Source organism: Takifugu flavidus, chromosome 1, assembly GCF_003711565.1.
Source record: "Takifugu flavidus isolate HTHZ2018 chromosome 1, ASM371156v2, whole genome shotgun sequence".
NCBI classification, from domain to species: domain Eukaryota; kingdom Metazoa; phylum Chordata; class Actinopteri; order Tetraodontiformes; family Tetraodontidae; genus Takifugu; species Takifugu flavidus.
The window spans coordinates 67,769-89,778 of record NC_079520.1 but is presented as its reverse complement, the minus strand read 5'-3'; the positions used below and the strand labels follow the sequence as shown (position 1 = coordinate 89,778).

At 46.4% G+C, this 22,010-nt stretch overlaps 1 protein-coding gene and 1 long non-coding RNA gene across 2 annotated transcripts; both read left to right on the top strand.

The window, feature by feature from the left end:
- The first annotated feature begins 4,552 nt into the window (after positions 1–4,552).
- Positions 4,553–5,810, top strand: LOC130529049 (uncharacterized). The gene is made up of 2 exons (XR_008951481.1): positions 4,553–5,208; positions 5,639–5,810. It is a non-coding gene; the product is annotated as an uncharacterized LOC130529049 (long non-coding RNA).
- Positions 5,811–9,577: 3,767 nt separating this feature from the next.
- On the top strand, positions 9,578–20,253 carry LOC130527207 (thrombospondin-type laminin G domain and EAR repeat-containing protein-like). The gene is made up of 9 exons (XM_057035457.1): positions 9,578–10,239; positions 11,776–11,858; positions 11,929–11,964; positions 13,775–13,839; positions 13,935–14,096; positions 14,236–14,468; positions 15,169–15,259; positions 15,342–15,489; positions 19,774–20,253. The coding sequence occupies exons 2-9, from the start codon at positions 11,846–11,848 to the stop codon at positions 20,046–20,048; spliced, it is 1,023 nt and encodes a 340-aa protein (XP_056891437.1). The 5' UTR covers positions 9,578–10,239; positions 11,776–11,845; the 3' UTR covers positions 20,049–20,253.
- Positions 20,254–22,010: the final 1,757 nt, after the last annotated feature.

Below are 22,010 nucleotides of genomic sequence, written 5' to 3'. Positions count from 1 at the left end.
CCCTAATAAGGGTTAACCCTTCACCTAACCCTAATAAGGGTTAACCCCTAACCGTATCAAAGCTGTTATGTTTCTGTTGTCTGGAGTCTTTCTGACTGATCTGCTGTCTGTTGCTGGTCTGTTGGTTTGCTCCTGAAGCTCAGAGGCTGTGAGCTTCACACTTTTCACGCTGGACAGTTTATCATTTAAATTTAGGTGAGAATTCCTTTACCCAAAAATCAATAAAATTCAATGCTAGCTATTACCTCGGAAACCGAGCAACAGCCTGTGGATTAGTGGCTCTTCGGCTCAGGCCCGAGCGTGTTGCAGTCACCTCTGTGGAAGGTGTCGGTCGACCTGTTTTCATGCCTGGACCTGTTTGCATTATCAAAGAGACTCAACCATCATGGCTGTGTGTTCACACGTGTTATTATGTGAGTGTGTGTGACACCATCACATTAGAAGAAGGTGTAATCTTTAGTAATTAAAGATTTTTACAAAGACAAATGAGGAACTTTGGAGGACATCCTGGATTCCCTTTGAACAAGAAGAAACGTGAGCAGGACCAGGCTCATGTGGGAGAACTCTCCTGCTGATGAACAGATGAGTAAAGGGGAAGAGGAAAGATGAACTTGGACATCACTCCTGTAAATATGTGAGACGGCTGAAATGAGCTTCCTCCGTAGGGTGGCTGGGCTCTCCCTTAGAGAGGGTGAGAAGCTCTGCCATCCGGGAGGAGCTCGGAGTAGAGCCGTTGCTCCTCTGCGTTGAGAGGAGCCAGATGGGGTGGCTTGGGCATCTAGTCAGGATGCCCCCTGGACGCCTCCCTGGTGAGGAGTTCAGGGCATGTCCCTCCGGTAGGAGACCCCCGGGAAGACCCAGGACACGTTGGAGAGACTATGTCTCTCAACTGGTCTGGGAACGCCTGGGGATCCCTCCGGATGAGCTGGAAGAAGTAGCTGGGGAGAGGGAAGTCTGGGCTTCTCTCCTTAGGCTGCTGCCCCCGCGACCTGACCCCGGAAGATGGATGGATGGATGGATGGATGGGTGGAAGGATGATGGATGGATGATTGGTGGGTGGGTGGGTGATGGATAGCTGGATGGATGAGTGGATAGATGGATGAGTGGAGGGATGGATGGATGATGGATAGATGGATGGATGAGTGGATGGATGGATGGGTGGGTGGATGGATGGATGGATGAGGGATGGATGGGTGGGTGGATGGAGGGATGGATGAATGGATGGATGAGTGGATGGATGGATGGATGGATGGATGGATGAGTGGATGGATGGATGGATGAGTGGATGGATGGATGGAGGGAGGGAGGGAGGGAGGGAGGGATGGATGGATCCCAGACATGTTAAGAGTTCAGTCAAGCTACACTGACGTGCATCAGTCTGAAGGCCTCTTCTTCCTTGGCGGACTCCATCCATCCATCCATCCATCCATTCTCTACCGCTTATCCGGGGTCGGGTCGCGGGGGCAGCAGCCTAAGAAGAGAAGCCCAGACTTCCCTCTCCCCAGCTACTTCCTCTAGCTCATCCGGAGGGATCCCCAGGCGTTCCCAGGCCAGTCGAGAGACATAGTCTCTCCAACGTGTCCTGGGTCTTCCCGGGGGTCTCCTACGGGAGGGACATGCCCTGAACACCTCACCAGGTAGGCGTCCAGGGGGCATCCTAACTAGATGCCCAAGCCACCTCATCTGGCTCCTCTCAACGTGGAGGAGCAGCGGCTCTACTCCGAGCTCCTCCCGGATGGCAGAGCTTCTCACCCTCTCCAAGGGAGAGCCCAGCCACCCTACGGAGGAAGCTCATTTCAGCCTTTCGGCTCAGCTCTCTCTTCACCACTACGGACCGGTGCAGAGTCCGCATTACTGTGGACGCCACACCGATCCGCCTGTCGATCTCCCGCTCCATTCTTCCCTCACTCGTGAACAAGACCCCGAGGTACTTGAACTCCTCCACTTGGGGCAGGATCTCCTCCTTGACCCGGAGAAGGCACTCCACCTTTTTCCGGTTGAGAACCATGGCCTCGGATTTGGAGGCGCTGATTTTCATCCCAGCCTCTTCACATGCGGCAGTGAACCGATCCAGTGATAGTTGGAGGTCACGGGCCGATGACGCCAACAGGACCACATCATCCGGAAAAAGCAGAGACCCGATCCTGAGGTCACCAAACCGGACCCCCTCAACACCACGACTGCACCTAGAAATTCTGTCCATAAAAATTATGAACAGAATCGGTGACAAAGGGCAGCCCTGGCAGAGACCAACCCTCACCGGAAACGAGTTCGACTTACTGCCAGCACTGCGGACCAAACTCTGGCACCGATCGTACAGGGAGCGGACGGCCCGTATCAGCGGGCCCGACACCCCATGCTCTCGAGAACCCCCCACAGGACCCCCCGAGGGACACGGTTGAATGCCTTCTCCAAGTCCACAAAACACATGTGGACTGGTTGGGCAAACTTCCATGCACTCTCGAAGACCCTGCTGAGGGTGTAGAACTGGTCCACTGTTCCACGCCCAGGACGAAAACCACATTGCTCCTCCTGAATCCGAGGTTCGACTGTCCGGCGGACCCTCCTCTCCAGTACCCCTGAATAGACCTTACCAGGGAGGCTGAGGAGTGTGATCCCCCTATAGTTGGAACACACCCTCCGATCCCCCTTCTTAAAAAGAGGGACTACCACCCCGGTCTGCCAATCCAGCGGCACCGCCCCCGATGTCCACGCAATGTTGCAGAGTCGAGTCAACCACGACAGCCCTACAACATCCAGAGCCTTAAGGAACTCCGGGCGGATCTCATCCACCCCCGGGGCCTTGCCACCGAGGAGTTTTTTGACTACCTCGGCAACTTCAGCCCCGGAGATATGAGAGCCCATCTCCAGGTCCCCAGGCCCTACTTCCTCACTGGAAGGCCTGTTGGTGGGATTGAGGAGGTCCTCGAAGTATTCCTTCCACCGATCCACAACATCCCGAGTTGAGGTCAGCAGCACACCATCACCAATATACACAGTGTTGACAGTGCACTGCTTCCCCCTCCTCAGATGCCGGATGGTGGTCCAGAACCTTTTCGAGGCCATCCGAAAGTCGTTCTCCATGGCCTCACCGAACTCTTCCCGCGCCCGGGTCTTTGCCTCGGCAACGGCCGTAGCTGCACTCCGCTTGGCACGCCGGTACCTATCTGCTGCCTCAGGAGTCCCACAGGCCAGTAAGGCCCAATACGACTCCTTCTTCAGCTTGACGGCATCCCTCACCGCTGGTGTCCACCAGCGGGTTCGGGTATTGCCGCCACGACAGGCACCACCACCCTTGCGGCCACAGCACCAGTCAGCCGCCTCAACAATGGAGGCACGGAACATGGTCCGCTCGGACTCAATGTCCCCCGCCTCCCCCGGGACATGGTCAAAGCTCTCCCGGAGGCGTGAGTTGAAGCTCCTTCTGACAGGGGACTCTCCCAGGCGTTCCCAGCAGACCCTCACAATACGTTTGGGTCGGTCGGGTCTGTCCGGCATCCTTCCCCACCATCGGAGCCAACTCACCACCAGGTGGTGATCAGTTGACAGCTCCGCCCCTCTCTTCACCCGAGTGTCCAGAACATGCGGCCGCAAATCCGATGACACAGCCACAAAGTCGATCATCGATCTGGGGCCTAAGGCGTCCTGGTGCCAAGTGCACATGTGGACGCCTTTATGTCTGAACAAGGTGGTCGTCATGGACAATCTGAGACGAGCACAGAAGTCCAATAACAAAACACCACTCGGGTTCAGATCAGGGGGGCCGTTCTTCCCAATCACACCTCTCCAGGTCACACTGTCATTGCCAACGTGAGCATTGAAGTCACCCAGGAGGACGAGGGAGCCCCCAGAAGGAGCACTCTCCAGCACTCCCTCTAAGGACTCCAAAAAGGTGGATACGCTGAACTGCTGTTTGGACCATAGGCACAGACAACAGTCAGGATCCGTCCCCCCACCGAAGGCGAAGGGAGGCTACCCTCTCATCCACCGGGGTAAACTCCAATATACAGGCACCGAGCTAAAGAGCAACGAGAATTGCCACCCCTGCCCGTCGCTTCTCACCATCGGCAACTCCAGAGTGGTAGAGAGTCCAACCCCTCTCGAGAAGACTGGTTCCAGAGCCCTTGCTGTGCGTCGAGGTGAGGCCAACTATATCTAGTCGGAACTTCTCAACCTCGCGCACCAACTCAGGCTCCTTTCCCACCAGAGAGGTGACATTCCATGTCCCTAGAGCCAGTTTATGCAGCTGGGGATCAGACCACCAAGGTCCCTGCCTCCGGCCGCTACCCAAAACTCCTGGATGTCTTCAAATGTCCTCCTCCTTAACCCGGGGAAAACTGAGGTCATGGTGTTTGGTCCTGAACCTCTCAGGGATAGATTAGATCACATGATCACTCTAGATGGTATCTCAACATCTAGTCTCTCTGTGAGGAATCTAGGAGTAACTTTTGACCCAAATCTCTCCTTCAACTCACACATTAAATTAGTCTCTAGAAGTGCCTTTTTTCACTTGGGGAACATCACAAAGATCAGGAAGCTGCTGACCCACCATGATGCTGAAAAGTTAGTCCATGCATTTGTTACTTCCAGGCTGGACTATTGTAACTCTTTATTATCAGGGTGTCCAAACAACTCTTTAAGAAGCCTCCAGTTGATCCAAAATGCTGCAGCCAGAGTTCTGACAGGTATTGACCACAGAGGTCACATGACTCCTGTACTGGCATCTCTTCATTGGCTGCCTTAAAACCCTCCTCCTGACTTACCAGGTCCTCAGAGGCCTAGCTCCATCCTACCTGGAGGAGCTCGTGACACCTTACCAGCCCAATAGACCGCTCCGCTCTCAGAATGCTGGTCTACTTGTGGTTCCCAGAGTCTTTAGGAGTAGAATGGGGGGCCGAGCATTTAGCTACCAGGCCCCCCTGCTATGGAACCAGCTCCCTGTCCAGGCCTCCCTGCTATGGAACCAGCTCTCTGTCCAGGCCCCCCTGCTATGGAACCAGCTCCCTGTCCAGGCCCCCTGCTATGGAACCAGCTCCCTGTCCAGGCCCCCCTGCTATGGAACCAGCTCCCTGTCCAGGCCCCCCTGCTATGGAACCAGCTCTCTGTCCAGGCCCCCCTGCTATGGAACCAGCTCCCTGTCCAGGCCCCCTGCTATGGATCCAGCTCCCTGTCCAGGCCCCCCTGCTATGGAACCAGCTCCCTGTCCAGGTACGGGAGGCTGACTCCATCGCTACTTTTAAGATCAGACTTAAAACCTTCCTCTTTGAAAAAGCTTATTGTTACTAATTCTGTAGTTCCAGTTACTATCATAGACAGACAGATTATCATACTTAGGGGGTCGTCTAATCGTTAGGTCACATCTTAGCTGTGCTGTTATAGGCCGAGGCTGCCGGGGTCCGGAAACATGATCACCTGACAGGCCTCTGTCACCCCACTGGGTCATGGTTTCCTCTCCTCTCCTCTCCTCTCCTCTCCTCCTCCTCTCCTCTCCTCTCCTCCTCCCCTCCTCTCCTCTCCTCTCCTCTCCTCTACCCCTCCCCTCCTCTCCTCTCCTCTCCTCTCCTCTCCTCTCCTCTCCTCTCCTCTCCTCTCCTCTCCTCTCCTCTCCTCTCCTCTCTACCCAGCCGGCCATCAGCAGGAGGGTCCCCCTACATGAGCCTGGTCCTGCTCCAGGTTTCTTCCTGTTAAAGGGGAGTTTTTCCTGCCACTGTTGCTTGTCTGGGGTCAGGCCCTGGGATTCTGGAAAGCACCTTGAAACAATTTTGATTGTATAAGATGCTATATAAATAAAGATTGATTGATTGATTGATTGACTGTAATAACATAGCTACACTAACTTACATTAAATTACATCAGCTGGACTTGTTGGGGCTTTTTCTTGAAGACGTTTCCCCTTCTCTCCAGAAGGCGTCTTCAGTTCTGAACCAGGGGACACAGAGCTCTTATCTGGGTAACTTAATCTTTTACTGTCTGGATCAAGGTGGGTTTATTGCTGTAATTAGGTGTCTAGTGGTGGAAGGTGGAGACATTCAACGATAGAGTTGCTCTGATGTGATACATGTCGAACCCTCAGCTGAACCCAAATCATCCAGGTGTGAACCTTTACTGGATCAGATCCAACAGGCTGATCCAAAAGCTGCCAGTCATCCCCCGCAACTGAGGAAATTGTTCTTGCTACATTAATATCAGGATGTTTTCTTTACTGTGCTGTGGTAATGTTGTTAAAAATAGTCAAAGTGAGGTTAAAGTGACCACAGTGCCAAACTGGAAAGTCCTAACTTGGGAATAAATCATCTTCTGAATGAGCAAACACTCATCGGCGGCAGCAGTATCTCAGTGTTTAACGCTTACACACGTGTTAGGGCTAGGGTTAAGGTTAGGGTTAGGAGCCAGAGCTTTCTGGGGTTAGGGTTAGGGTTACTAGGGTTAGGGTTACTAGAGTTAGGGTTAGGGTTGGGAGCCGGAGCTTTCTGGGGTTAGGCTTAGGGTTACTAGGGTTAGGGTTACTAGAGTTAGGGTTAGGGTTAAGGTTAGGGTTAGGAGCCAGAGCTTTCTGGGGTTAGGGTTAGGGTTACTAGGGTTAGGGTTACTAGGGTTAGGGTTAAGGTTAGGGTTAGGAGCCAGAGCTTTCTGGGGTTAGGGTTAGGGTTACTAGGGTTAGGGTTAAGGTTAGGGTTAGGAGCCAGAGCTTTCTGGGGTTAGGGTTAGGGTTACTAGGGTTAGGGTTACTAGAGTTAGGGTTAGGCTTGGGAGCTGGAGTTTTCTGGGGTTAGGATTAGGGTTACTAGGGTTAGGGTTAGAGGGTTAGGGTTTGGAGGGTTAGGGTTAGAGGGTTAGGGTTTGGAGGGTTAGGGTTAGGGTTAGGGTTAGTCACAGCCCCATTTCCCCAGTTCCCTCCTGTCCCTCTGCCCCAGTAATTTTCCACTCTACCTGCCAGCCACTCCCACCCCGTCAGCTCAACTCCACTCACCTGCAGCACAGCTGCAGCTCATTCCCAATCAGCCCTGCTTATAAGCCTCCCCTGCACTCTCAGTCTTTGCCAGATTGTTCTTCTGCCTTGATGCGAGACTTTCCAGCGTTGTTTCCCTGCCAGATTCCCCGTTATCGACCCTGCCTGTCTCCGTTCTGCCTGCCTCGCCTGTTCCCCGGACAACCTACCTGCTTTCTGCCCCTGACTACGACTTCTGCCTCAGCGTTTCTGGTTCCTGTCTGCTCACCTGGTCCTGACTTCGCCACCTGTCCCCGACTTCGCTGCTGCTCGTCCCCAGTCTGCTCCGCTACATCATCAGCCTCCTCTCCTGTAAGACCCTTTCTGTCACTCCTGCCCGCTGTCAGTGGAACTGCACAGTTCCGAGGATTTATGTCCTTCCCCCTTGGTTCTGCATTCCATCTCTGCTCGACCCACTCCCCAGCCTGCAACCCATAGACTTTGTGCGGACGCTGAGCCTGAAGAACGGACTATTTCCTGTGTTTCCTTGTCTGCCTGAGTTCCTGTTTGCCCGTGTGTTAATAAAAGTCACTACCATGGTCCAGTTTTCCAGAGTGCTGCTTTTGGGTCCTAATTGCACCCGTCACAGGGTTAAAGGGTTAGGGTTAGAGGGTGAGGGTTAGAGGGTTAGGGTTAGAGGGTTATGGTTAGAGGGTGAGGGTTAGGGTTAGAGGGTGAGGATTAGGGTTAGAGGGTTAGGGTTAGAGGGTGATGGTTAGGGTTAGAGGGTGAGGATTAGGTTAGGGTTAGAGGGTTAGGGTTAGAGGGTGAGGATTAGGGTTAGAGGGTTAGGGTTAGAGGGTGAGGGTTATGGTTAGAGGGTGAGGGTTAGAGGGTTAGAGGGTGAGGGTGAGGGTTAGGGTTAGGGTTAGGGTTAGGGTTAGGGTTAGGGTTAGGGTTAGGGTTGGGAGCCGGAGCTTTCTGGGGTTTTTCCATTTCAAGGTGCCCTCAATGCTCAGGGCACATGTCCAGGGCAGCTTCCTCCCTCGAACCCTCTCCCACAGTGATTCCATGTGCTTCTGTTCTTTTTGGGTTTGCAGTGTAAAAAAAAAAGTAGTTTTCCATCTAAAGTTTTTAAACTTTTTATTTAAAAAAGTTTTTATTTAATAAAGTTTTTTAAAAATAACTCTTTTTTTTCTTTTTACAGAACTCAGCCTGTTCTGTAGCTTTTAGCCTTCACAGCTAATCTATTGGTTTTTAAATTTATATTCTTCTTGTTATATTGTTTTTAAATGCATCTTGTTTTACAGATGATTGATGTTTTTTTGTCTAAACCTCTCTTTATTCTCAAATCAGTCAACTTGATCCTGAGGACATCAGGTGAGAAAAACAAGGTGGGGCCAACAGGTAAAATATGGGGCTCTGGTTTAACTGGGAAATTCCTGAGGGATAGACGGAGCGAAGATCAGTCACTTCTTGTCTTTAATCTTTCCCTTCATCTGTTTTCATCTTCCTGATTGATGTTGCTCACTGTTTAAAGGCTTCTGCATCTCAATCGAGCTAAAAAACCTACGAGGATCAACAGATCCTTTCAAACAGTCCAAGCTGAAAATATTGTTTTAACTTTATTCTTGTGTAAAACATTTGTTACATTTGAATGGACTCACAGTCACATCCACATAAATGCAGATGAGACGGAAAATGTAAGGAAACATTTGATGTTATACTTTGACATATTGATTGTGAAGCCTTGTATTTGACACACTAACCGAACAGTTTGAGGTTTCCACAAAGAAAAGTATGAATGTGATGTCAACAAAAAATGTACTGCAGCTATATTTGAGAATTCTATTAATATTAGGTTGATCAAGAAAATGTTGGCTTCTCATACTGTCCCTCTTTTCGCTCTGTTGCCGTGTCTCCTCCCACTCATAGCTAACCTTCCCACTCATAGCTAATCCTAACCCTCCCACTCATAGCTAACCTGAACCCTAACGCTCCCACTCATAGCTAACCCTAACCCTCCCATTCATAGCTAACCCTCCCACTCATAGCTAACCCTCCCAGTCATAGCTAACCCTAACCCTCCCACTCATAGCTAACCCTCCCACTCATAGCTAACCCTCCCAGTCATAGCTAACCCTAACCCTCCCACTCATAGCTAACCCTAACCCTCCCAGTCATAGCTAACCCTAACCCTCCCACTCATAGCTAACCCTCCCACTCATAGCTAACCCTCCTAGTCATAGCTAACCCTACCCTCCCACTCATAGCTAACCCTAACCCTCCCACTCATAGCTAACCCTCCTAGTCATAGCTAACCCTAACCCTCCCACTCATAGCTAACTCTAACCCTCCCACTCATAGCTAACCCTTCCACTCATAGCTAACCCTAACCCTCGCACTCATAGCTAACCTTAACCCTAACCCTCACACTCATAGCTAACCCTCCCACTCATAGCTAACCCTCCCACTCATAGCTAACCCTCCTAGTCATAGCTAACCCTAACCCTCCCACTCATAGCTAACCCTCCTAGTCATAGCTAACCCTAACCCTCCCACTCATAGCTAACTCTAACCCTCCCACTCATAGCTAACCCTTCCACTCATAGCTAACCCTAACCTCCCACTCATAGCTAACCTTAACCCTAACCCTCCCACTCATAGCTAACCTGAACCCTAACCCTCCCACTCATAGCTAACCTGAACCCTCACCCTCCCACTCATAGCTAACCTGAACCCTAACCCTCCCACTCATAGCTAACCCTAACCCTCCCACTCATAGCTAACCCTCCCACTCATAGCTAACCCTAACCCTCCCACTCATAGCTAACCCTCCCACTCATAGCTAACCCTAACCCTCGCACTCATAGCTAACCTTAACCCTAACCCTCCCACTCATAGCTAACCTGAACCCTAACCCTCCCACTCATAGCTAACCTGAACCCTAACCCTCCCACTCATAGCTAATCCGAACCCTCCCACTCATAGCTAACCCTATAGCATGAACCGGCCAATCTCAGTGCCTGAGCTCTCCACCCCTCTTTCTTTGTCTCTTTCCACCTCCTCTCTCTTTATTTCTGACCTTCTCATATTCAAAGAATGGATTTCTCCATCCTGGAAAGGACAAAACAAGTGATTGTGAAGAGAGAAAATTTTTTTGTTCTGTTTTGAAAGAGTGTTTTTCATTTAGGAGAAGGTCAGACATCATCAGCTGTAATGTAAATCGAACTTTGATTTCTGAACGCCCCAAGGAGGACGGGAGTTTCCCTCTGGATTACGACAGATCTCCACCTGTAGAACCTTCACAGGTAAGCCTTCTAAAATGTCTTCCTGGGCCAGATGTCTTCATAACCTTCTGACTCAGGTTTGCTTTCATTAGATTATTTTAGAAAGCTGAACGTTGCTAGTTCTAATAATAATGAGTTTGATGATGATGTTTTGTTCTATTATATGTATGGGCATATACATTCTATACATACACATATAGACAGAAAATCTGCCACTCGTCTGGCGGTCTTGTTGTTCCTCCATGCTTAGGTATTGTCCCTGGGATCTGCTGGAGCCAATCCTCCCGCTCTGGGGGGGTCAACACCCCAAGTACTCTGATAACTACGGAGATAATAGCGATATGAATACATTTTATTTAGAAGTGCCTTTCATGACTCAAGAAGACTGTACAACAGTAAAATCAATAAATTGCAAGGATCACTGTTGTCTTCACTCCCCACCCCCTCTCCATCTGCTTCATCTCACCCTGCTAGTTCATTTTTAGCCACCATCACAATGTCAGCTGGTTTACTGTTACCTGTTTGTAGGTCCCACATGATCTCGGCACAATCCTTCGTCACCATTAGAGGAATGTCATCGTTGGGACTTTCCAATCCAAACTTGGCATAGTGTACACCATGTTAGGGTTAAGGGTTAGGGTTAGGATTAGGGTTAAGGGTTAGGATTAGGGTTAGGGTTAGGGTTAAGGGTTAGGATTAGGGTTAGGGTTAGGGTTAGGGTTAGGGTTAAGGATTAGGGTTAAGGGTTAGGGTTAGGGTTAAGGGTTAGGATTAGGGTTAGGGTTCGGGTTCGGGTTAGGGTTAAGGGTTAGGGTTAAGGGTTAGGATTAGGGTTAGGGTTCGGGTTCGGGTTAGGGTAAGGGTTCGGGTTAGGGTTGGCTGTTATTCCTTAGAGGGATTCTGCTGTTTTAGCTGCTACCTTGAGGTTAGGTGTTTTGGTTGGCTTTCATGTTCCTTCATCACAGCCTTGCCCCTCCCACTTGTCACCAGCACAGTAGTCAATGAATGACAAAGTCTTTATTACGTTGACCCTGTTGTTTCCATTCACAAGACTAGGCTTCCTCTTTGGATGTATTTGGCTGAATTATCTTTTGGACTCTTTTGTAGACTCTTCTTATTGAATTATCTTGTACACTCTTGGCATTTGCCTGTGAGATTCCAAGCTGACTTTGATATCTGCAATGTTCCCAGGAGATATTTGGATTCCTTCAGTCATGATTGCATTTCCTTAGCATTTGACTAAATTTGTCAGGACCAAATGACATTTGCTCTTGTCCTATATAATGGTAAACCCTGGTTCCATTCTACCACCATCTCTTTGGGTTGCTGCCTAATTGATCGGGAGCCTGAGGGGCCTGAAGAACATTCCCTGTCCTCATATATTAATGGCTTGTTGTGTGGTCCAGGCCCCAGGGCCTCGACTGCTAATGTGTTAGCTTACCTTGCCCTGCTGATGTCTAACATGAAAATGTGATCAACTTTGAAATCACATCAAATTTGATGTGATTTTTCGAGTCAGATTTGGTTTTAAACTTGATTTTGTTTTCTGTTCTTTAGGTTTAGGCAACACATCTGTGGACTGATATTTTCCAAATTCCATCTGAATGTTCACTGAAGGAAGAAGGTTATGAAACAGATTGGTGAGTTGACCATTCTAAGACACCATGCTGGCTTATCGGACTCTGATATTTGTTTGGGTGCTGCTTGCAGCGAGAGTCCAAAGTCAGAACTGGAGACCCTGCACAGGTATGGTGACACATGTTTAAGGAGCTTTACCATGTTAGTCACAAATTCACAGTTTATATTAAATATTAAATCCATACACCATGAAACTCTGCTCATATTTGGTGTCTGCAAAATTCCAGAGGTTGTTGGTCGATTCAATTTATGATTCTGGCAGAGAATTTTGGAGACTCCTTGTAAACAAGTTGGTGTTTGTGTAGAAAATGTGACATAATTTCTGTATTTTCTAACTGTGAAATTCATAAGGTAATTTAACCGGTAACATGAAAGTATGTGTTCACTCACATATTTGGGTCTTTGAATGGTAAACTTGGCCTGTAATGTGAATGTTTTACTTGTGAAGTATGTTCTATCAAACCTGTTAAAGTGTGTGTGTGTGTGTGTGTGTGTGTGTGTGTGTGTGTGTGTGTGTGTGTGTGTGTGTGTGTGTGTGATGTTTCCAGTAGATGGAAACAGTCATGATCTTTTCATGTTTCTTTTTCCTGTCTGAGATCAGTTTGTGAGGACACTTTTGCCTCCTTCCATTTAAACAACATTAATTCATCATAAACTTAAAATGGAATTCCTGGAAACATCAAACCTCAGTAAATAATATAGATTTGAATGATTACATTTGTGACTATAGATTTTTGGTTTACAGTCTTGACGTCAAAAATGTAGAATTGAACCAAACACAACTGAGTAAAAAATCAAAATTCTGGTTTGGTGGACCAGAATCAGTCTTTGAACGGTTCTGATCGGACCATGTGTGATGATCTCCGAGCCAGGAATTTAGTGTGATCACACAAGATCTGACAAAAACCAAGAAGAAACAACTGGCAACAACTGGAAAACACAACACGCAAAATAGTAGAAGACACACAAAAGTGGGAATGACGGAGGATCATTTTTAACACAAAATAAAAGACGGGAGAAAATCCTGGAGGCAGCACAAACATGCTTGTTTGGATTTATGCTGCTCTCTTGTTCCTCAACGTTCCGATCCACGTCACAATTCACCGAGTCCTGACACCTGAGTCGTCAGTATTATAATATGATAATAATACTGCTTCATTGTTTCATTTCTGAATGACTCAGAGATATCTGCAACCAAATCTGCTCATCAGGTTTAAAAATACAGTGACACTTGTTGGGCGCTAACAGATCTCCAGATTTAGCTTAAATCTTTAGTAAACTGGCACCTTTGTGTTCTCCTGAGTGCTGATCCAATGACATGCAGGCATCAAGACCAGAAACCAAAAATCTGGAGTTCAGGTAGATTTCATAGAACTTGACAACACAACAGCTGAAATATGATTGGATAAAAACTCTGTTATACTATTCAACACTGGAAGCAATGAAACAAGTGGGTAGAATCTCAAATTATGTAAGATTCTTTGTTTCCCTTTTCCTTTCACCAAAATATGAAGATCTCATTTTGGTCAGTACTTGGCTGTTGTTGGACCCTGTGAGCACCGTCAGGGTCAGGGTTAGGGTCAGGGTTAGGGTCAAGGTTAGGGTAGGGTTAGGGTTAGGGTTAGGGTCAGGGTTAGGTTAGGGTCAGGGTAGGATTAGGGTTAGGGTTAGGGTCAGGGTTAGGTTAGGGTCAGGGTAGGGTTAGGGTAGGGTTAGGTACTACTACTACTGGTACTGCTCCTGCTACTACTGCTACTACTACTGCTACTAGTACTAGTATTACTACTACTGCTACTACTACTACTACTACTGCTGCTGCTACTACTACTAGTACTGCTACTACTGCTGCTACTAGTACTAGTACTACTGCTACCACTTGGGTCTTGTATCCATATCTCACCTCTGTCATCTCTCTCAGACTTGACGCCTTTGGATCTCCTGACCAAAGCGCTCCCTAATCCGGTCCAAGGCCCGTCTACACAGGTAGGGAATTCAGAGGAATTGAGGGGCTTGAAAGAAGTCACTAATGAAACCATACTTGCTTCTAGTCGATATCAAAGAAAGAAGTGTCTGGTCAGTTGCAGGTCGTCCAGTCCACAGGATCCAGGGGGCTCCGACTGTCTGAAGCCACGATGACATCACTCAGTTTTCCTGCATCCCAAATCTTCACCAACTGTGATTTCTTCCCTGCTGAGTTTTCACTGGTTGTCACACTAAAAACACCAAGATTGAGACGAAAGGTGAATTAGTCAAAGTTCAATCTGACCTATTAAACCTCTTTCCCATTAAGAAAAAGGTGTTGTGTCTCCGTCTAGTCTGCTTTGTTCTCCTCCAATGAGGTCTAAAATTGAATATACCTGTTCTCCTCCCCATTTCAAGGAGAAAGAGTTCATCTTCTCTGTGGTAAATGAAGAATCACGTTTACCACTTTTAGGATTATGTGTGTCAGGAAATCAGATCCACCTCCTGGTCACAACTGGTGGTGGTGGTGTGCAGAGACGGCTGAACTTTAAAGATGTTGGGTTGGATGATGACTCTTGGCACACGGTCACACTGGCCGTTACAGGTCCTTATACAACCCTGACCATTGACTGTGGACTTCCTGTCGAGCTGTGAGTCCAATTCTACTGGGTCAAAATCATTAACCAGTCTAGTTCAGCTGAGTCGACTATATTTCTTTAATTGAGCATTATTCAGTAACACATAACCTTCAAACAAATCTAATCTGCTCTGATCAGTTCCCACTGGGACTCGGATCATTTTTGTACAGTGACTCTGCATGTCTAGGATCAACACACATCAATCTCAGCTAAACCTTAACCCTAACCCAACCCCAACCTAAACCTAACCTAACCCTGACCCTGACCCTGACCCTAACCCTAACCCAACCCTAACCCTAACCCTAACCTAACCTAACCTAACCTAACCTAACCCTAACCCTAACCCTAACCTAACCCCTAACCCAATCTCTAACCCTAATCCTAATCCTAATCCTGACCCTAACCCTAACCCTGACCCTAACCCTAACCCTAACCTTAACCTTAACCCTAACCCTAATTCTCAATCTTGCACAAAATTGATACGTTCATGTTTGTTTTTTTAAATCAGGAAAAGAAGCCAATTTAAAGTTGAACATCAGAGTTGTTCAACCAGTATAACTGTGAACATTAACTGAACCGAAGTTCACACTTTTAATTCTGCCTGATCCAATATACACACAATATAAACGGATTAATAAATAATATCCACAACTGAAGATCTTGCTTTCAGACCACTTCAAACTGTGAATAATAGCAGATGGTTTTCTCCCAGTAAACAGGGCCAGTCGTTTCCCAGTGCTCTGAGCACCAGGGGGTCTCGGTTCTTTATTGGAAGCAGAGGGAGAGCAAAGGGACGTTTCTCTGTGAGTACTTTATCTTGATTAGAAACGGCTTCATGACTTTGGATCTACAAAATCTGCTTTCTGATGCCTTTTTCCTCATAAGGGTTTACTGCGACAGCTGGTTCTACTTCCTGGTTCAGATGCCACTGTTAAACTCTGTGTGAACTCTGACCCCAGCCTTGCTGAACTCTCTATACCACATGTCCTAAAATCTATCTACCCAAGCTACCATGGACATGTTTACTCATATGGTAAGGATACATCTTAAATACATGTATGGACTGAAGAAAGGGTGTTTTGTATCTGACATTGGTGATGGAAAGAGTAATTTAAAAGATCACATATTTTACAAACTATTGACAAATCTGCAGAGGAATGAGTGGCTTCAGATGAATAAATGTCTCCTGCAGATTTTCCCGCCACGCTAATGCTAACCCTAACGCTAATCAACCAAGTGTGTGACAGACTCCTCTATGTTTTATCATCACTACACATGAGGAGCACACTGTTGCTATGGAAATTGTGATTTGGTCATTTCAGCTTGTGTACACGTGTGGGGGTGCGTGCGGGTGTGTGCGCACGTACTTGTGCACATGTGGCTCCTCATGGCTCAGAGGTTAGGAATTGGTTTTGTAGCAGAAGAATTGTCACTATCACTAATTGGTGTGCAAATAGTTTGATTTCTAATCTGTAAAACAAGCACAGAAAGGCAGAGAGAGACACGAGTAAAAATCGCTAATTTGGTGGGATTTGAGACTTCTTGTCCTCTAAGCCTGCAATGGATTTTAAGGCTACTACGACACTGAAGGTCTGTCATTGGGGAGTTTCTCTCGTGAATCACCGTTAAGTGTAATCAGCTAGACTAAGGCTTTTAGATCCCCTCCTGTGTCAGGAGTAAGCATCCAGCTCCTCAATCGGACCTAAGAGAGGATATACTCATGCTCTGAGGCCTTTTTAACCTGCTGTGGAGAAGGTTCAGCGAGCTGCTGCCTGTCTTCATCCAGCTGCTTCTCCTGCTTTCTTTGATCAGACCTCAAAACAGCTTTGAGAAAAACTGAGTACCTGCTTCAGTCACGTCTGGTAATCTCAGCTAGACAAAGGCTTTTAGATCCCCAAGTGCTCTTGATTCCTGCTAGAAAAAAGGTTTTGCTGCTGTGGCTCAAGGAGCTAATAGGGTTATATTTGCAGTTGCAAATGGGCTGAAGTAACCGAGAAGAATGATGTCAAAGAGGTGTTAAACCTGATGCACAATGCTGATTCAGGGCACAACAAGGCAAAACATGGCAGTGGCCGAGTTTCATTCATCAAGCATGTATGAAGTAGGTGGATTGTAACACCATTTCTAACAGGCTGCCATGACCACATAACTCCCAGGCCTCTTTCTTGCTGCCTGACAGACTCTTGCTGTCACGATGATGCTCAGAATAAGTTGTGATAGCTTAGCAGCTTCGGTCCTCCATCATCAAGTTTCCTGTTGTGAAAATCAAAACCCGTCCGATGAGATGCCACAAGCTCCAATTTTATTCTTCCATCTGAGGCCCAGTTCCATCTTCTAGGCCATTGTTTTACAAAATCACACACTTCTTTTCTGAGCATTCTGAACAATTAACATTAGCACACTTTATTTGTTTTATTTGTTTGTTTATCACCCTTTTAAACACATAAATCACTTAAAACAAAACACAATAAATGTAATTATATCTTCTGCTATTAAGCTTTTGCTGCTTCTACTGCATGGCTGCTATGGATCTCTATTTTCTTTCTCCCCATTTATTGAATTTATTCATTCAGACTTATTTTATTCGTGTTAAAGCTGCCCAACATCTCTCCTCATGTTTGGGGGAGCTCTCTGCTGGCCACTCTTGGCTCTCTCTTCCACTCTGCAGCTCCTTTCCACCTCAGAACCTGGTGTCACGCCCAGGGCAACTTCATGTGAGGGGTCCTTTGTGTTCTGGGCAGCCATGTTACAAACCTGTTGCTCACTCAAGGAGTGGAAAGTCCACTTTGCTTGAAATCCACCTGCAGGTGGAAGGAGTGGAATCATTGAGCACAGTAAGACTGATTCGATGAATGTGTAGAAGAAGGTCAGAAGGATCTTGCTGCTGATGAAGATCAATTTCCTCAGATGGTGAATCATCTTGTTGCATTTCTTCAAGATCACCTCGGTGTAGGAGGAGAACCTCAGATGGTCATCAAAGATGGTCTCCGGGTATGTGCACTCCGTCACATTTTTCACTGGTGACCCATTTTTCACTGGTGAAGTCCAGGATCCAGAGAATGAGGTGGTCAACCAAAATGAAGTTCTGGTGGAGCCTCTTGGGGTAGTTTACAAATAGAGGACTTTTCTTCATGTTGAGAAGCTTCAGGTATGGATGATATCGATATTGATATGCCTGATATGCAGATCAGAGGGAGTGAAGCTGTGAAGCAGTCCAGGGGGAGAGTCACATGGGAGGTGAAGGCCACTGGGCAGAGATGGTTCAGGGTCTTGGGAGGGCTTTTCTTGGGGATGGGGATGATGGTGGAGTGGTTCCACAGCATGGAGACAATGCCAGTACTCATGTCAGTGATGTGGACAGGATCAATGGCGGTGGTGATGTTATGTCAAGGAATCCGAACCCGGTACAACCTGAAGCCCAACTGCAGATGCGGGAAAAATGAATCAGTTTTCATGTCTCTTTACTGAGCAACGTTTATACTGGAGAACAGGATGAGGTTATGGCAGACAGAAAGAGGGAGCCAGGGCAAGGCTGGAAGCAGGCTGGAGATCAGCAGAACCTGGGGAGAGTGGCAGTCCAGTAGGCATAGACGATGGTACAGTAGCGTCTGTCCTGTCACGTCCCCAGGCAGCTGCTGCATTTAATATACTGAGCGGGGCTTTTCAGGGGGTTTTCTGGATTTGCAGTGGTTGAAATGCCCTATCAATTAAAGGGTGTTAACGGTGGTTATGATTATGTCGTTTTGCTGTGTTGGACTTTGCTCTGGGATGGATGTGAACTGGACGGAGACACAGCCAGGAGCTCAATGCCTATCATTTGTTGCTTCTTTGTTTTGTGCCTATGTGTGACTCTGGTTTGCAAATCTTGTTGGCTAGCAAGTCAAGTGTGGGCGGAGCTGGAAGCAAGCAGAGGCATCGGTGTTGCAGCAGCTTCCATGTGTCCGGGATCAGGACCATGGCAGCATCCATGTGACTAGATCTCAGGCATAATTAAGATTAAGATTAAGATGTACTTTATTCATCCCCGTGGGGAAATTGAATTATAATAGCAACCGATGCAAAGTATAGAAACAGAATAAATAAATACAGATAAGATTAGAACGTTATAAGCATATATACAGCATATATTATAAGCATATATAATATATATACATAATTTAATATATACATATTATAAGCATTCTAAGCATATATACATAAATATAGAATAAAATAGAAATAAAATTACAACATAAACATTACACCATTATTGTTATTGGCTGGGTTAGGATGAGTTATACAGTCTGATGGCGGACGGCAGGAAGGACTTCCTGTACCGTTCCTTGGAGCAGCGAGGCTGCAGGAGTCTGCTGCTGAAGCTGCTGAAGCTGCTCCTCAGTTTGTCCACTGTGTTATGGAGGGGGTGGGAGGGACTGTCCATGATTGTCCGCAGTTTCAACACCATCCTGTCCCTCACCACCTCGTCTAAGTTTGCAAGTTTAAATCCAACAACAGGCCCTGCCTTTTTAATGAGTGTGTTGAGTCTGTTGGCATCCTTTGCTTTAATGCCTGCACCCCAGGACACTACAGCAAAGAAGATGGTGCTAGCCATGACAGACTGGTAGAACATGTGGAGCATCCTGCTGCAAACACTGAAGGACCTGAGTCTCCTGAGGAAATAGAGTCTGCTCATGGCCTTCTTGTAGACAGCATCGGTGTTTGTGGACCACTCCAGTTTATTGTCCAGCTGAACACCCAGGAACCTGTAAGATGAGACTGTTTCCACATCCTTCCCACTGATGCAGACTGGGGAGGGAGGTGACTTGCTTTTACTGAAATCCACCACCATCTCCTTCGTCTTGGTCACGTTGAGCTGCAGAAGGTTCTCCCTGCTCCACCTGACAAAACTCTCCACAAGGTCCCTGTATTCATCCTCCTGTCCATTCTCCACACACCCGACTATGACTGTGTCATCCGAGTACATCCGAGTAATCTAGCAGCTCGTCACATGAATCAATGAAAGAAAGATGAACGAAGGTTAAAGCAAAAAAATTTCAATGAGCTCAACCTTTTAAAGCTTCCAGCTTAATGAGTACAAAGTTGAAATCAAGAAAATAGGATAACAAAAAAACGTGCAGAGCCACTACTGGTCAACAGCACAAGCAGTGACCTTGAAAAGTTGGTGTTTTATGACAAAAAATTCTCTTCTATTTGTTAAAATGTTTGTTACAGGCTTGTTACATTTTCTGAATATTGGGAACAGATATTTTCTTTTATAGTTCACTGTGGTCTTGATGTTTCACTTCAAGTCTTATTTTTTTATTTTATTTTTTTGTAGAAGCTGAGGCCAGAGTGACTCTGGGAAGTCCTCCACCCTGTTCTGGACAGGAAATGGGCCAGCTGTGGTTTAATGGTCTGAGGAAAGACTTGCATATCTGTGACGGTCTAATGTGGACAACGTTGCTTCAGAGTGAGGACCAGAAGATTCATTCTCAGCATATATTTAATAGTCATTTTAATTCCTTTTCAAGTTTTTCATACATTTCCAGGTTACAGCAAACATCGTCAATCACGAAGTCTCAGCAGCAGGAAGAATATGACACTTTTATTTGAATGCTGCTTAAAGACGATGTCATTCATGAGCTCCACATATTGATCACATTTTACTAATTTTACCCTTATTTATACAGCCAATCAAGCAGCAGTTGCTGTAGATATACACATTGAACAAAGTCACTATTGGAGTCACACTGGATCTATCTGCTAACTGAAGATCTCTGGGAGTGTATCTCTTCCAATTGTGTTGGGTTTTAGTTTTTATTTTTTTCATTTTGGCTGAGGAACGAATCCAGCCAGGAACATAGAGCTGGATGTGTTCAACACATTATGTTTTTGACTAATATTAAATTTTAATGTGATACAAAAGGAGACAGATTCACCAAGCAAAGCTAACTAAGACCTTAACTTGTTTTATGCATACACCTTTAACGTATTTCTGCCCACATTTGGAATTTAAAAAGTGATGTTTTGGACCAGTGCCTTGGTCAAATTGGAAAGCAGCTGTTATACTTGTAGTCTGCCACTAGATTACATTACCCCTCTCAGGGGTCCTTGTCCTCTTAATCTGGGCCTGCCTATACAGCCCTAACCCTATATACTGTATGTGTACTGCTCCTTTTTATTTCCTTTTTGCTAAAGGTACAAAATACATTTCACTTTGCATTGTCACGCGTATGATTGTGCATGGGACAAATAGTGTTTACCTTTATCTTATCTATGTTCTCCCATGTAAAACAGCCCAGAGGGATACCACATATATAAGCAATTATGGACATATAGTATCTAGACTGTTGAAGCCAAATTAAGGGGAAAATTATGAATAAAAATTCATGTGAAACTGAAGAGAATTCTTTGCATGCTGATGTTTCTTGAGCAGAAACTGAACGTCTTGACTACGTGGAGGACTACCAAGACCTCTACACCAGTTCAGAAACGTTTGACATTGAGGTTTTTTCCATCCCATTCGAAGGCCTCTTTATGGCTACCGCCAACAGGTTCTCCAACCTTAAACTCCAATGTAAGCAACCTTGTCATGCTTCCATTTTAACCATCATTCCTCCTTCTGCAGGGGCTCTTGGTATGGCTCAGCTGTTTACAAATGGAGAAATGGCTCTTTCCAGCTATACCAGAACATCAGCACTCGTGAGGCTCGAGCCTGGAAACACTTTACCATTAACAGCAAGGTACAGTTTTATGTTTTTAGATATTTTTCATTTCTATTCATATGTAATATATTTGCCATTATTTTCTACAGCCATTAAAAACCCTTGTTATGATAACTATAATGGTGATGCAAATAGCAACATTATGGCACAATTTAAATGACAAATTTGTAAGAAAAGCTTTGCACGGGTTTGCAAGAAAAATGTGTAGAAAAATTGTTTTTTGAGAGACCTGTCCTAAACATAATGTCACGCCTTTGTAATACTGATGGAAGAATTAACTTCTAATCTGTTAGCAAACTATAGGCCAATATCCAACCTTCCTTTGATCTCTAAAGTTTGGTGACTTACTGGAGCACCTGCAGAGGAACAGCCTGTTTGAGATGTTTCAGTCAGGCTTTAGAGCTCACCACAGCACAGAAACAGCACTTCTTAAAGTCACTAATGATCTTCTCATAGCTTCAGATCATGGACTGGTCTCTATGCTGGTTCTGCTGGACCTCAGTGCTGCTTTTGATCCAGTTGATCACAGCATCCTGTTACAGAGACTGGAACATGTGATTGGGATTAAAGGGACAGCACTAGACTGGTTTAGATCATATTTATCTGATAGATCCCAGTTTGCTCATGTCCATGGTGTTCCCTCCTCATACAGTAGGGTTAGCCATGGAGTTCCTCAAGGTTCTGGACTTGGACCAATCCTCTTCACATTGTACATGCTTCCCTTAGGGAACATTATTCGGCAGCATGGGATCAATGTTCATTGTTATGCTGATGACACTCAGCTTTATCCATGAATCCAGAGGAGACAGAGAAGTTAGTGAAGCTCCAGACCTGTCTTAAAGACATAAAG